This window comes from Lichenostomus cassidix, chromosome 24 (assembly GCF_008360975.1).
Source record: "Lichenostomus cassidix isolate B80296 chromosome 24, HeHo_3.0, whole genome shotgun sequence".
In the NCBI taxonomy this organism is placed as follows: domain Eukaryota; kingdom Metazoa; phylum Chordata; class Aves; order Passeriformes; family Meliphagidae; genus Lichenostomus; species Lichenostomus cassidix.
Window position 1 is genome coordinate 682633 of NC_139504.1, and position 15689 is coordinate 698321.

The window sequence follows — 15689 nt, forward strand, 5'->3', positions numbered from 1 at the left end:
ATGTTGTGCTGTTGTCATTCCTGGCCAGTGTTACTGTGACTGTTCTCATGAGAATTTCCAGTCCTTCAAGCACCAAACTCATTCTTTTCTCCTTCAAGGCACAATGTCCTGTTCCTTGAGCTAAGGAATCACCACTCCAGGGGTCAGAGGTGGAAAGCAATAACTCTGAGTCTCTTCACCAAGAGGAAGCAACTCACTGAGTGCAGAATGACATCAAAATTACTTCTATGTTACCAAGCTTAGAAAAATCTTACCAAACCATCTTTTGCATCCTTTGCATCCATCTGGGTGCACTCAGTAATCTCAGAGGCTTTTCCACCCTAAAGGATTCTGTGATTCTCTGATCTCTGCATTGTTGTTAACCTGTTTTACAGACCCCAAATCCAGGCCTGGAACAACACTAGGTTTTGACCTGAAATCAAGTCAAACCAAGTCAGAAGGGACTGACTGTGCTGGGTTTAGGTGAGAAATCTGCTGTAGAGATGGGATATGAAGAACAGATTTAGCTTGGGGAGTGTCTGAAATTAGCTCAGAGCCTGGTAATGAATTGCTGCCCTAATAGAAATACAGATCAGAGGGATCAAACATTCTGATTGAAGTTTTCAAAATTCACTGGTGAATAAAAGCCCTGTGGCTGAAGCCCACTTATTCCCAGAGTCAGACAGGATCTGGAGCTGAATATAGTGTAGGAATAGAACTAGGATTCAGTATTGCTGTCCCTGGAAGTGTCCAAGGCCAGGCTGGATGGGGCTTGGAGCAACCTGGGATAGTGGAAGGTGTCCCTGTCCATGGCAGAGGGTGGCACTGGATGAGCTTTAAGGTCCTTCCAGCCCAGCCCATCCTGGGATTCTGTGATCTGTGGTTTCCAGAGGGGATTCCCTGAGCTGGCCCGAGCAGGGCTCAGGACAGGTCACTGGTTTGAGCCCTGTGCCTCTGTCCCTGGGCAGAGCTAAGGCGCACGGAAAGAGCTCCCTCATGGCAGCCAGGAGCCCCGAGCTCTCCTCCCCTCTCTGCCTGGCAGTCACTCCCTGCTCACTCTCAGCCAGAGGCGACAGCCCCCAGTCGTGCCTGTGGCTGGAAAAACATCCCTGAGCCGTGCAGCGCTGGCACTTCCTGAGCCACGTCTGCCTCACCCCGTGCAAGCCTCACAAAGACACATTATGAAGAAAAGGAGGAAGTAATGAGAATTCTTTTTTCCTTGTTGTTGCTTTTTTTAATATCAGCAGCAGAAATCCCAATGCACAGTGCACAGAGACTGAAGAATGTGTCCTGAGAATCCCTCCCAGAGGCAGCTTGGAAAAGCAGATGCTTCCCAGCCAGCAGAGATGTTCCTGAGCCACGCAGGGCTGCAGCCACAGCCAAGGCATAGCTGCACATCCCGTGTTTCTGAGCATCCTTTGCATACCTACAAACCACCCAAAACACACTCAGGAGTGGCAGGAATGTGCCCAGAGCATTGTGTGGATTTTGCCCCCAGTACAGGGTGTAAAACCAAACGGGCTTGGAGGTTGCTCTTGTTGAAAAACACACAAATGCAGAAGTAAAAAAACCCCAAACCTCACATCCATGGAGAAAAAGGCCATGCACACAGGAGAGAAAAGGGAAGACACACATGCACAGCCATGGCAGTTTTACAGCTTTTAAGTCATTATCAGAAACAAATTAACTCTTGTTTTGGGAAACAGCCGAAGCACTTCCAAGGCTTTGGAAGGGAGGGCCTGGCACCCCAGCAAAGCGTGACCCCCCCACAAGTGCAATAACACTGCTTGCACTGCACCCCAGGCAAAAAAACTAATGGCTCTTTTGCTGGGGGAAAAGGAAGGATAATGGTTACTTAGAAAGTGCTCCAGACAAGCTGTCAGGTTGAATTCAGAGAACTGGAGTCTACTCTGGGACAGCGCTGGCTCGGGGTGATCCCTTGTGAGTTGGGTTTCCTGCCTGCTACAGCTTAAAGACAACGATTCTTTGTTTCCAGTTTTTCTGGTGAAAAAACACACGCCTGCCTCCGAAGAGGGTCAGGGAGAAAGCAGACAAAACACTAACTCTGGAATTTCAAAGGAAAACAATTAAAAAAAAAAAAAAGAAAGTATAAAAAGCAAAATCGGAGCGTGCTGGCTACTGTCTCCCCTGAACTCATAAATCCCTGCTTGGCCACACAGCCAAAATGAAAGGAGACCTAAAAAAGCCTCCCCTTTCTCTGCTGCCGAGCTAAAAATGGGATATTTCATCACCAGGCACACAAATATCATCGAGAAATGTTTTAGCAAGTACAGACAATTAGGGGGGCTCAAAGCTGCAGCTGCTTTTCCTCTACCCTGACTGAAGCTGGAGGGTTTAAAACATTGGCTGCAGTGACACACTCAGAGGAGAATCACTGAAACTGAACAATATTTTTCACTACAAACTTTTAGATCTGAAAAATGGCCTTTCCAGAAGGACTTTATGCAGGAATTTGAGAGTGTTTTTCTGTGGGAACTATGCTCATGCAACCACACTCCCTACAATTTCTGACCCTCTCTCCCCTGTCCCCCAAAATTTGAACCTGTCACCCCAAATTGTCACTGAATTTGACAAGGGGGAGAGAAGAGTTTTGAGGAGTTCCTACCAATTTAAAGGAATCTGTAGGGAAAAGAGGAGCAGGGTTGCAGCCCTGATGGTGAGAAAAGCAGCTGCACAGGCTTGTATCTTGTGAGGTACCAGGGAATTGGTGAGAGAGCGATTTTACTGATGCTCCAACACCAGGAAAATCTTCCTTAGGGCCTCACAATGAATGTGGACACAAAACTCCCAGAAACCACACTGGGTTTCAGAGTTCATTGATATATTTATCTTCCTAAATTTGCCAGCAGCCCCACCAAACACACAAACACACACCTTGTATCTAAACATTCTCACTGTTCACACAACCACTTCTCTAATGTGAACATAAACATGGGATAACCACAGACAAAACCCTTAAAATCCCCCCCTCCATCCCTATTCATCCATTCACGTAGAGATTTCTTCTGTCTTTGAAAGGTAGCACATCCCTTTTTCCTGTGCTCTACCTGAGTTTGGGTTGGATTTCTGAGACTTTGGGCTGGTTTGTCACTGCTCTCAGCCAAGTGTGGGAGGTTCAAGGAGGATCCCATCCCTCTCTAAAACTCCAAAACTCCCTGACAGGAGCCAGGGGTGGAGGATTTCTCCCAGGAAACAGAGAGAGGACAAGAGGATTTCCCAGGATTTCTCCCAGGAAACAGAGACAGGACAAGAGGATTTCCCAGGATTTCTCCCAGGAAACAGAGACAGGACAAGAGGATTTCCCAGGATTTCTCCCAGGAAACAGAGACAGGACAAGAGGATTTCCCAGGATTTCTCCCAGGAAACAGAGACAGGACAAGAGGAAACAACCTCAAGCTGTGCCCAGAGAGAATCAGGTTGGACATCAGGAGAAATTTCTTCCTGGAAAGGGTGCTCAGGCCTTGGCAGGCGCTGCCCAGGGAGGTTTGGAGTCCCCAGCCCTGGGGTTGTCCAAGGAACAACTGAATGTAGCACTCAGTGAGAGAACTCCCTGTGGACAAGGTGGGGATTTGGCACAGGTGGGACTCAAGGTCTTCAAGGTCTTTCTCAACCAAAATTACTCTGGGATTCAGGGATTCTATTGCTTTGGGCTGAGCCTGGCATGTGCAAAGGACAGTGCTGGATCCAGCTTCTGAATCAAGATCTTAAATGACCTGGAGACAAACAGCCCCAGGAATCCCTCTGGTGAATTTTCCTGTGTGATGCTGAGCCTCCCTTCACCCCCTCTGCCACCTCCCTGCACAAACACCACTTCCCCAGGATCAGCACATATTGGAAAGCACCACATATCCCACCCCAGGTGTTCCCACAGGTTACATGGACACAGGGAACTTTACACATCCACACTCCAGGATTCTGCCTTGTTGGGAGCCGCCAGCTCTGCCCTGGGTTCGGCTGCTCAACATTTGGCTTGTGTATTAAACACGTGGATTACACAGACCCTGACACACTAAAAACTGAGCACAGCTTTAAAGCTGTCCTGGAGTGAGGCCAGAGAGCCCAGAGCCACTGGGGACATGGCCCTTTGGCCTACCCATGTTGTTGAATGGGAATATTCTTTCCATTTCCCTGTGGAAACCTGCTCCACTGACACCGTTCTGCAGGAGAGCAGTTTAAGGTCTCCCTGGACTTGGGCAGATCTGTGGGCTCAGATTCCTGTCCCCTGTCTCCAGTGCCTACAGCAAGTCAGTCACTGCTCCAAACAGCCCCAGAAAATGAACCAGACCTTCTCTGCAGTGGGGTGCTAGGAGGGGTACATGGCCCTTTCCATTCAGCCATGAGAGCAGCCTCATTTCCCAGAAAACTGCTCTCCAGCCAAAAAATACTGGTGATTTTCATTAGAGCAATTTACTCCTCAGAGACAGCTGAAGACAATTTGTCCCAGTGACGCTCAGTCCCATCCTTTGGGGTGTTTATGAGGCTGGGAAGGGGAGAAGCTCAGGCAGCAGGAGTCCTTGGAACAGGACAGGGGTTCTACCTGTCTGATGTGAGAACAACACTCAGCTGTCCTGTGCCCCAGCTGTGGCTCTTACAAGATCTACTGGAAAGATTCCCGAGATTTCTGCTGTGAAGATCTGCAGTTTAAGGGCCCAAAAGCAGAGCTGCAGCTCCTGCTGTTTGCAGAGCTGGCACTGCAAGGAGTGAGAGGGCAGAAAACAGAAGGGAAAAAGGGAGTCAAGTCTGCAGCTGCAGCCAGGGCAGCTTTGTGCGCAGAGCCAGGGCACTAAACCCAGCCCTGGGATGGCAGTGGGACACAGGCCAGGCTCCCTGTGCTCCTGGGGACACCATCCTGGGGGAGGGGGCAGAGCCATGTGCTGCATCTGGAACATCTGCAGCTGTCTGTGCTGCAGCTGCACTTTTTTTTGCCATGTAGGTTCTTTTTTTCCAGCCACGGATGGAACATGTTGTGTAAAGCACAGTGTAAATGTATGCAAAGAGCTCGTGGCTCTCCCTGGAATCTGCATCAGCAGGTTATTTGCATTAGTTATGTAGAAAAATTACAGGAGTGAAGAAAGTGGTATTCTTTTCCTATCTTTGGCATGTTTGGTACTATTTCATCACCTGCTTTTGAATCCTCAAGGGAAGGTGGTTAGAAAAACTCGTCTGTTTTTATTCACAGGCACAGAGGGAAGAAATATTTACAGGATTGGTAGATTCCAGATGCACTGACATGAAGAAAACAGTTTAATCTTTTGAGAAGTTAACTTGTAAAAATCATGATTTTTAACCTGAAATTCCTTTTCCAAAAGAACATCATCCTCTTGAAGTGAGCCCATTAAAAAGGAAATAAGGAAAATATTGTTTCCTAACAAGCCAGGCTGAGGAATTCCAAATCCAGTTTTATAAGCATCATGGGTTTCTGCTGTGCTATTGGATGAGACACTTCATTTTGCTCCCCCAATTCCTTATCTGCCAGCCTGTCATGTTCTCCTGTCTCCTATCCTGACATCTTACCTCAGCAATAACCTCAATCAGCTGCAGTGGGCTGGAGTGGGGCACTTTATCCTACACCAATATCCAACATGGAAGGAATTATAGACTTTATGCCTTATAGGAAGAAATGGGGGAGGAATAGATGGGATTGCAGCATTTCTATGTAGTTCTTAATTTTTATTTGCCTGTCCCCTGGCTGTGCTTGCTCCTTTATTGACACATGATGAAAGTTCCATGTGAAGCTGAGGGCTCCACGCTGACAGCAGTGAACCCAGAGCTCTGTCAGCTGCACTACAGAGACACTCTCGAGGCCACTAAAAATGCAGGGGGAGGGACACTTTCCCCTCAAATTTCTTTCAGCCTGAGTGACTCAAGACCGGGGTCCCAAAGTGTTTGAAAATTCAGAGGAGTGCGGTTCTACACAGAGCTTTTCTCTTTAATTAAAAAAAAAAAATCTTCTTGGCTTTATATTTAGCAACTGCCTGGCCTGAGACAGAATGAGCAGAGGTTTGGATGTGAGGGGCAATTGTGGAGGGATACGTGTGCCTGCTTTATTCACACAGGAGCACCCCAGCTCGGATTAACTTTAAATAGATGATTGCTAATGGCAAAGCAGCAGTCACAGCAAAGCCTGAGTGGCTCTGTACCTGTAATGTCCCTGTTTTATCAACTGATGCTGCCTCAGAAGAGAGAAGTGTGCCAGGGAGCTCAAGTGGGCATTGACATGCTGGACAAAAGGAGCTACTGGGAAAAGCAGCCCTGGTCTGGTGTCCAGGTTCAAGGCAGATGTTGGGGATGAAATGCAAGGAGAAGAGAGTGCTCTGAGAGCAGCAAAAAACACTCCACACAGGAGCTGGTTAAATGTGGGATCTGTTTGCTGCAGCCCTTCAGTGGAATGGGAGGTTTTGTGTCTCCAGCTCCTTCAAAAAAAATCCTTTCTGCCTTTCCACACTGCTCTGTGCAATCCAAACTTGTGGCTTGTCCGTGAAGCCATGTCCTCCTGAAGAGAGGTGTTTGTATGTCACAGTTAATAGGCGACAGTGAGGGACTGGCACAGGGACAGGCTGGGTCCAGGTGGGGTAGGCAGGAGATTTTATCCCTTCCCAGAAACTTTCCAATGGAGGAGCTGAACAGAGCACAGGGAACAAACCCAATGTTCCTGCAGCAGCACAAAGGGAAAGGAAAACCCCACTCAAGGCTCCTGTCCCTGCACACCGAGTTACAGACTCTATACAGGAAGTGTAGAGTACAGGAACAGATTTTTGCTCTTTCTCACCCTATTTGGCCGTTATCAATTCAACTTCTCAATGCAGGTAAGGGATGTGCACCATCATGTCCCTGCCCATGGCAGGGGACTGGAACAAGATGATCCTTAAGGTCCCTTCCAACCCAAACCATCCTGGCATTTACACCCATTACACCAACTCTCACAGTTTTATCCTGACTGAGGGTCCAGTTTGGCAATAAAAGAGGAAAAAGGAGCAGGACTGGAACTGCAGAGGAAAACCTGAAACACCTGACTGAAGGATACAAAAACAGCTCAAAAGCCTGAAGGAGTCCCAGGAGGGTTGTTAACTTTTAAACTTCAAGGTTTCTAAGCTGTAGCTACATGGTCAGAATTTCAACTAGATTTAAAAAATTGGGTTATGTGAAACAAAAAGAAAATCAAAATGTTCCAAAATAGAAGTGTCAAAAAGATGCATTTAGTCTTCCTTGCTGGTTGATACAAGCTACAGATTCATGGATGGGTTTGGAATACCTGAGTGACCTTTGTTCAGTAATGGAATCTATTGTGAGAAGATTTTATCCTTTCAAGTGTGAACTCAGAGAGAAACAATGTTTCAGGCCTTGCTGTCTATGTGAGATTTCAGACTGTTCACATCAGGAACAAAAAATGTGCCATCAATTCACCAGCTCAGCAAAACACAAGAGTGACAGTGACACAATTTATGCCCCAGTGCTGGTTGGACAAGCAGAGACGGGATTTCCAGCCTGGATGGGGCTGCATAGAGTGAATTATTCTATTTTAACCAATCTGTGCACACAGAGCAGAGCAGATTTCCCTGCCAAGGATATTATTAAAAAGGCCTAGTTTTAACCCAGTCAAACCCAGGACATTTATATACTCAACACTGACCTTCTTTGCTGGCAAGACGTGAGGAATCTGTGTGGGATGGAGTGTTGTAGACCAGCAGTGAGCTACCTGCAAGGCAAAGAAAAGGAGTTAGTGCAGTCTGGGCATGCTCTGCCACAGGAAATCATGAGGGCAGGTAGGAAATGCTGTTGTTGGCATCAAAAAAACTAATTTTGCAGCCAATTTGGCACACATTTTCTGTGAAATTCTTCTAAGAGCTTGGCAGCTGTCACACGTGCTGCTGTATCTTCACTTGCAAAAGATGAAGATATTTGTCTCCTTCACTGAGTGTCTCGATGTCCCCCATCGAAAACTGATCTAAAAGGGTAAGGCAGTCTTTCGGGGGTCAAAGCAGCAAAAAGGTTGTACAGTGCATTTATCCTGGTACAGAATCGATCCCAGCACAGCCTCCAGAAAGGCCTGTGGCACAGATTGTGTGACAGGATAAGGAAGAAGCTTTTCTCTCTCCAGCTGTGATAGAGAAATTTCCTGTTTGAGGAACAGGCAGGAGAAAAGACATGAATTGCACTGTCAGGGCCTGGCCATTTTTAGAGTGTCACATGTTTGGTTTGAGGCCAGCAGCTGCACAGACCTCACTGGGATTCCTGCATCTCCCATGCTCTGGGGAATTTGCGAGCAGCTCTCCTGGATCAGAGAGGCCTTTTCATCCAGCCCAACTTACACGCAACTGCTCATGAGTATCACCAAAAGGAACCCATTGGAAGGGTCTCTGTTCTCTACAGTCTGTGGTGCAAATGTTCTTTTTGAAGCATTTTACTCTGGTTCTCCTGCAAACTCTCCTGGAAATGGAGGAGGAGACCCTGGGAGTTCTCAGAAGCCAGCATGAAATACACATTTCATGGTTGTCTCGTTACGTGTGCTCACATAATCTCCTGGGCACCCCTTTGCTGCAGCTCCTTGCCGAAGCTGGGGCTGCAATTAGCCAAAATTTGTCAAGAAACCAACTTATATTGGTATCATGGCTGTGGCAGTGACAGCCCTGGCGAGGCACAGTCCTGTTTGTGGGGACTGATGGGGTGGGAGCAGCACCAATCCTGCCCCAAGAGTGCTTTCCCACACCGTTTCTGCTCTCCAGATCCCCTCGACTGAGTGAGATTTTGTCCCCCAAGCACCCCCAGAACTCTCAGCAGGGCCGGGGACGCCTCTTTACAGCTACTGCAGCACCAGCTGATGAGAACCTTGTGGCTGAGCCCTGCAGTCCCACGTTCCTCTGATCCACACCATCCCAAACGATCAGTTGCCCATCAGGACTCACAAAGTGTCTCTCTTTCCTGTGGGAGCTGAGGTTTAGGCAGTTCCCTGCCAGAATTAAGAGCCATTGCAGGTGCTGGATCCTGCTGGCCCTCTGCCCTCTGCTCCAGTGGATTTCTTCCCTTCCCCAAACGCAAACAAAGCCAGAGACTGCACAAGCCAGCAAGGACACAGAGGCAGGAGGTGTTGGGAAACAAAGCTGCTCCCAGGGAGGGGAGGATGGATGGTACCAGATGCTGCAAGACAGGGGATGTTTCCAAAGACCAGGATGGATGGTGAACGAGGAGGTAAAGAGTTCAGAGGGATCCCAAGGGCACCCTGGCTCTGAAAGCTGCCAGTAGCCAGAGGGATTGGCTGAAATATTTAGAGAGATTGGTGGAGGAATTGAAACAACTCTGTCCACGTAACTCATGTTTTCATCAGATGGCTTCTGGCTTTGGCATGTCTTTCTTGAATATCTGTGGGGAAACTCCTGTCCACCACTCTCTCCTTTTCAGGTTATTTAAAGCAATCCCGAGTGCAACGCCCAGCCCAGCTTCCCCCTGCCAGACAGGGAAGTGCTGGGGAATTCAGAAACGTGGTTTTCTATGACTAAATGGGCTGCAAATGAGCGGCTGGGGCGGTGGGGGTGGGGTGATGAATAGCACTGAACGAGCAGGATCAACCTATAGCTACTTTAGGCTAAAAAATGCAGACCAAGCCACTGGAAAGGGCCGGCGCCTCCCCCGATTTAATTGCTCAAAGTTCTCACCTTTGCCCGGCAGTCTGAGGTTTCTGGTGGGAACACCACAGAGACGGAAATGTGTTTCCTATTAAGGCTTTCAATGGAGGAGGGAAGGGGAGAAAGGCAGAGACCCAGAGCAGGATGGAGGGAAGCACACAGACAGACAGACACAGACACAGGCCAGGCTGCTCCTCCTTCACTCCTTCGGAGGCAGAGCTTTGGCTGGGATGAATTTTCATTTTTGTTCTTATTCCCCCTCCCTGGGTCAGCCTCATCGTGGATAGAACAGCTCTTTCTGGTATTGTTAATGCAGTGCAGGGCTATGCTCCCATAATTAGTGTTTAAACACATTATCTTATGGTATCCCCCACCTCTTACTTTCTTTTATTTCCCTCGCATTAATTACGAAGGGAGATGGAATAGGACTTAAAACTAGGAGAGTTTTTACCCCATAAAGCCTTCCCTCTCATAAGGCAGCTCATCCTTCTGAGGTGGTTTCACAATCTCAGGGCTTATTTAATTTGAAAGTCTATTTTACCTTACCTTACCCAGGCCCTGTGGCCTTTCCTGCACAGCTGCTGATGGAATCCAGGTCCTGCTGCATTTGGCAGGATGGTTTTGTTTGGCATTAATGCATGGCTCGAAACCACGAGGCAGTTTTCTGCTTCTCACCACAACCTCATTCCTTTCCCCTTCAGGCTCTTCTCACTTGTGCACACCCCACAGCCTGACCCCCACCACTGGGGAGGGAAAGGATGGAGGTGACAGCTCAGCTTCTTTTGATCTTCATCCCAAACACAGCATGGAAACATCCATGGAGAACTCCCTTCCTGCTGCCCAACAGCTGCCTGGAGAGGATTCACCAGGCAGAATGTACTTGAAAAAGATCACTGGAGTCCCAGCGTGTGTGGGGATGGACAAAAAGGAGAATCAAGGCATGGCTTCACAATTTTGGAGAGGGAATGAAAAGAAACATAGAAGGATGATTGAGGCGTGGACAGTGAGCTCCTTGAAAAAGCCACTGGGGTGTTTTGGGAGGCTCTAAAGGATAGAAAGTGCTGCAGGACTGGGCTCTGCACTCTAGAATCTCTTGAGCATCAGAGATACTGAAATTCCTGCCTGCTTCAATGGCTTCTGGAAACAGGAAACAACTGCACCATTCTGATCTAGGCCCAAGCATTGTCTAACGACTAAAGGTGCTATGGGGTGAGTTTGGGTTACTCTCGACTGTATTACACAGCTCACCTTAACCTTCTATCTGCAAAACTGAGACTGAGCTTCCGTTGAAATCTTTCAGGTGTTACTGGTTTATTTTTTCAATCTGGACTCAGATGTGCCAAAATAATGTATTTCATAGGCAGCTTTAAGAACATTTTCACCTTGATCAGGAGTGTAAAACACTGAAAACCTGGAAAAGCTCATTTTCAGGGGGTCTACTTGCCTGGCGAGCAAACAGGCTCAGAAAGTTCAGATGAGCTTTGTTTCCTAGAGAGCAAACCCCAAAGTTGAGGATTCACAAATCATCACATATCCAGCTTGACACCTTTAGAGGGAGAATCTGGGCAGATGCAATCCAGCCTGTAGGTCTGCAATTCCCCAAATTCTCCTGTGCTTGTGTCCATTCCTATTCCCTGCCCTAAGCAGGAGCAGAGCTGAATGTCTGTGGGACAAGCAACCTTCCAAAAGGGGAAAACTCATGAAAATGAAAGCCCACATCCCCATGGCACTGAGCTCAGAGCTTGGCACTGAACATCCGCTGGAAGCCGGTCTGGAAAAGCCATCAGCTCCTCTGGAAGGCGTTACTCTGTGAGGGAGACACCCAGCACTCCCCAAAGCAGCCTGTCCTGGGGCTGGAACAGCTGCAGGGAAGGAGGAATGCTCTGCCCAGCTCCAGCAGACATGCGCACAGCACTCACAGCATGGCTGGGGCTCAGCACATGCAGATTCATCATCCTAAAGCTAGGCATGCACTGGGATTGAATTCCCTGTGACAAAGGAACAAATAATCTGCCTAAACCCAGCAGAGGTCCTTGGGTTTTGCACTGGCTTTATAGCACAGAAATTACTGCAGGCACTGCCCTGGCAGGACAGGATATTTTGGTGCTCATTATTGTAGCAGCACTTGAATATTGCAGCTGCACCAGGGCTCCATGTGCTGGGTCTTGGGAGGTGAGAGGCACAACCCCTGCTCCACAGATCCACCATCCCAATGGATGGGCCCAGTGAGATGGCAGGACAGCTGGTCTCACTTTACGAAGAGCAAAACTGAGGCAGAGGTTTATTCCTCCTAATTTCAGGTATTTAAAAGCAAGGTGTGACCCAGGGACTGCTGTCCTGAATGTCAGGATGTCCTGGTACTTCCTTGCTGGAAATGGAGATCAGTGTGACCAGACTTCAGGATGTGAAGGTGAGTGGGATCAAGCAGGAATTTGCTCCTGAGCAAGTGGGCAGCAGCAGATGGCAAAGGTGCCCACTGAAGCCAGGTGTTCAGGCTCATGCCATGAGATCAGCAATGCAATTCCCCTCATGCTGTCTTTGAACAGCCCAAATAACAGGACACAAACACTGGGGCTGATCCTGGAGATGCCACCTAGAGCTAGAAGAACAGAGAATTCCACTGCTCTGGCAAGTTCTCCACCTCCAGCCTGGTCCTGTGCTTCGAACCCAGACAACTCCATCTCTCTGTCAATTCTCAAGCCTTATCAATAAGCCAATTCATGTCCCTCACTTGAATGTTTATCTTGTGCGAATTTAGAAGCATTTCCGGTTACAAAGTGCCTGATTTCCCCAGCCCCAGTCAGCAGGTTTGGCCAGAGCAGTGCTGGCTGCACAAAACTGCCTTCAATTTCCCAGGAAAGTGTGTAATTCCTCAGGCAAACCTTCGAAAGCTTCCTGTGGACCAGCAGCTCTTTGCTGATGAAATGGGATGAAATTTGCCAATGATTTTGGATGGGAAATTATTTTACTGTCGTCACAAGGGACAGAGACTGTTCAAATCCAACAATTTGGTTTTTTGTTGTGAATCATTTCCTTGGCTTGACTTCTCAAGAAAAATAAAGGTGGGGCTTCCAGAGGCACCCATCTGTGATCTAACTCTTGTGCCACTGCAATCTGTGAAACTCCCACTGATTTTAGGCAGGGAGAGACCAACTTTGAAGAAACACCCTAAATAAATACTGTTTCTGCTTTACTGGCTAGAGGAGACATCTTCAGCTGCCTTTCCATCACAATTGGATTTTCTAGTGGAGAAAATACACTTTTTCATTTCTATCCTTGTGTTCCCACCTTGATTTATGGCACCTTTTCCTGATTTTGGAGTGCTTAAATAATGATACTCCTATAAAAGCTATTTCACTTGGAAAATCAGCAGAGCATGTGGGGCACAGCTCCACTTCTCTGGCTCATCACAGCACCTTATCACACCCTTATCACACCTTTGTGGGGAGAGGAAATGCTTTTAGCTCCATTTATAGGTGAAGAGGAGACATTTGGAAGCTGTGGATATGATCATGATTGCACAGAAGTCTTGGAAAAGTTGGACTCTAGAACTCCCAGCCTGCAGAGTGTGTGCCATCCCTAGGGTGATCATTGCTGTTTGGGTGCTGGGATAATGCTCCTCCAGGCTGCTCGCAGCTCCTGGGTTTGGGGTTAATAACAGCAAAAAGGGGTATTGGATTCATCCCATACTCCAGTGTGGGGCAGAAAAGAGCAGTAAAGAGCTTCCACGACCTTTATCTCTGAGTCCTGGGTCATCTGCACAACACCTGCTCCAGCGCATTTACATTTACAGAATCACTCTTAGATTTTTAACTCTCTCCATCAAACCTGGGCCTGTAGGAACACAGGAAAACTCCAGCCCTGGCCAGCTGTGGGTCCTGTTTATGGGAAGGGCACAGCCCTCTAAGTGCAAAACTATGGAATCATTTGCCTGAGACATATCAGTTAATGTCAGATTTAATCTTCATGGCAAATATGTGTATTTTTATCACATAGCCACAGATGCTGTTATCTGTAAGACTTATCTAATCTCCTTCAGAGCCCTGCTCAGTCCTTCATCTCCATGATAGTAGCACCAGTAGGTCTGAGTTCATCTAAACTTTCCAACCCAACTTTATTCCTCTTTTCCCTGTTTGCTCTCTCTGCTTGCCTTTCTCTGTCTATTTTCCCTTCCCCTTGCTGGTGTTTCTCCAGCAGGAAGAGCCCTGGGAGTTCCTTAGCCATGCCAGGTTATCCATCAGCATGTCAGGGTGGGGTGGAATGAGCCAGGGCAATACTCACTTTCCCTGAGGTAACTGAGGTGAGACAGCAGAACTTCTGTGTTGTAGAGGGAGGTGGTGCGCAGGAAGTCGTCCTTGTTCATTTTGCAGAGCTCTTTGCCATCCATGTTCTGGAAGATGGCGGTGTCGATCTCCATCAATCCATACTCCTTGATAGCCCATTCCAGCCACTGGCGCACATGGTCCTGGGTCCAGAGGGTGGGATCTGGCAGAGAGAACAGAGGATGGTTACACACATCCCTCCAGCCCTCTCTGCAGCCCTGGCAGTGCATTTCCCATTGTTTCTGCAGGCAGATCTATTCAATTTCCTGATCCCATTTTGCCAGGATGACCAAGCACTGTGCTGTTCAAGGTGAACAACCTGGCAGGGTCAGTTCTCCACCACTCAAACGTCACTCCTCTGCTTGGGAACTCTACTGGTGACATTTGGCTGTGACTCTTCTCCTTCTGGAGAAAAGCTTCCCAAATGAAGCTGATCCCTTTGAGAGGGTGTTCCTGTCCCAGCTGTGGCTCTGCAAGGCTGTGCAGTGACATCAGGTCTGTCACTGGTGAGTCCCACCATGTGCATTAGGGAGCCCCACAGCTGGCATGTGAAACCCTCAGCATGGGGGTGTTTATGGTCAGCAAAGGGAGTCAAATAAAATAAAGTAAAATAAAATAAAAAAATAAAATAAAATCAAGTGTTCTTGCTAAAACTGAGCAGCTTGCCCTGGATGTGAGTCAGAGCTGTTCACCCCATGAAAGGAACACAATTCCACCTCCACTCTCCCTGTAAACCCACACAGCTCTGCAAGGGCAGGGTGGATTTTGTGCTGTCTGGGCATCACTGCCTGTCAGCAAAGCTCCAGCTGTGGGATCTTTATTGCTGGTGGTGACGTAAGAGAGGCTCTGAGCCCGGCTGGAGCTCAGGCCCCGTGGAGATGAGTGGCTGCATCAGTGGTTAAAAAAAGAAATCAGCCTTTGAATTCTGGAAAGGGCATTAGATCAGAGAGCCCCAGCAAGAGCTGGTTCCACGATACCGCTTGACAGCGGGATTTTCAGAGCATATCTGCATTTTCAGATGTTTCCTGTGCTGTTTCTCCCCACATATCCCATTTCCAAATTTGAGCTGCACATTCATGTTCTGTTGCAGCTGGAGAGGATTGCAAAGAAGTTTAAACTTGGGAGAGGTTTGATGTGTCATTAGCAGCTGGTCCAGCTTTGAGACAAACCTCAGACACCTCAGATCCCGGGAAGCTGAGAACATGGATCAGGAACAGGCACAGGGCTGTGGGGTGCTCTGGGCAGGACACGAAATGACTCTGTCTGTATTTTAGGGGGTCTGAAACAGTGCCTGAGCCCAGGGCTGTAAATTGTGTGCCCAGGCTGAGGGCATCCTTGGGCACAAAAGATCAGGAAGTGCCCATCCCTGGCCTTCCTGGGCACCTGAGCTGCAGAATAACAGCACCAGACAGGTGAGATCAAGAGAAATTAAATTATAACTGAGACCTTTCCCCACTGAATCTGCAGAAAATACGGGCTGCTGAAAGCTGAATTCTGAACAGGGAATTTACAAACCCACACCTTTGCAAGTTTGCTTTGTGAAAGACAGATGGATTTCTTTCATGTTCTGGCAATAGTTAATTGAAATTCTGCTTTCTAAGCATTGGCAAAAGGCTGCAAATCTTACAATGTAAGTATTCAAGAAAGGATTCTTTTTATTTTTTTTTTTAATTGAAAGACTTATTTGTCTTGAGGTTTGAAAACAACCCAACATCTAGAGGGCAGAGTGAATTTGTGGCCTCCCTTA

General features: G+C 47.9%; 1 protein-coding gene across 4 annotated transcripts in view; it reads right to left on the reverse strand.

Annotated features, from left to right (window-relative positions):
* FLI1 (Fli-1 proto-oncogene, ETS transcription factor) overlaps positions 1–15689 on the reverse strand; it is an 84713-nt gene that overhangs the window by 11291 nt on the left and 57733 nt on the right. For all 4 annotated transcript variants that reach the window (XM_085081977.1, XM_085081978.1, XM_085081980.1 and 1 more), the window contains 2 exons: positions 13902–14105; positions 7631–7696 (listed from right to left, as the gene is read on the reverse strand). In XM_085081977.1, the coding sequence (XP_084938103.1) occupies positions 7631–7696; positions 13902–14105 (270 nt within the window). The remainder of the gene's footprint in view (positions 1–7630; positions 7697–13901; positions 14106–15689) is intronic.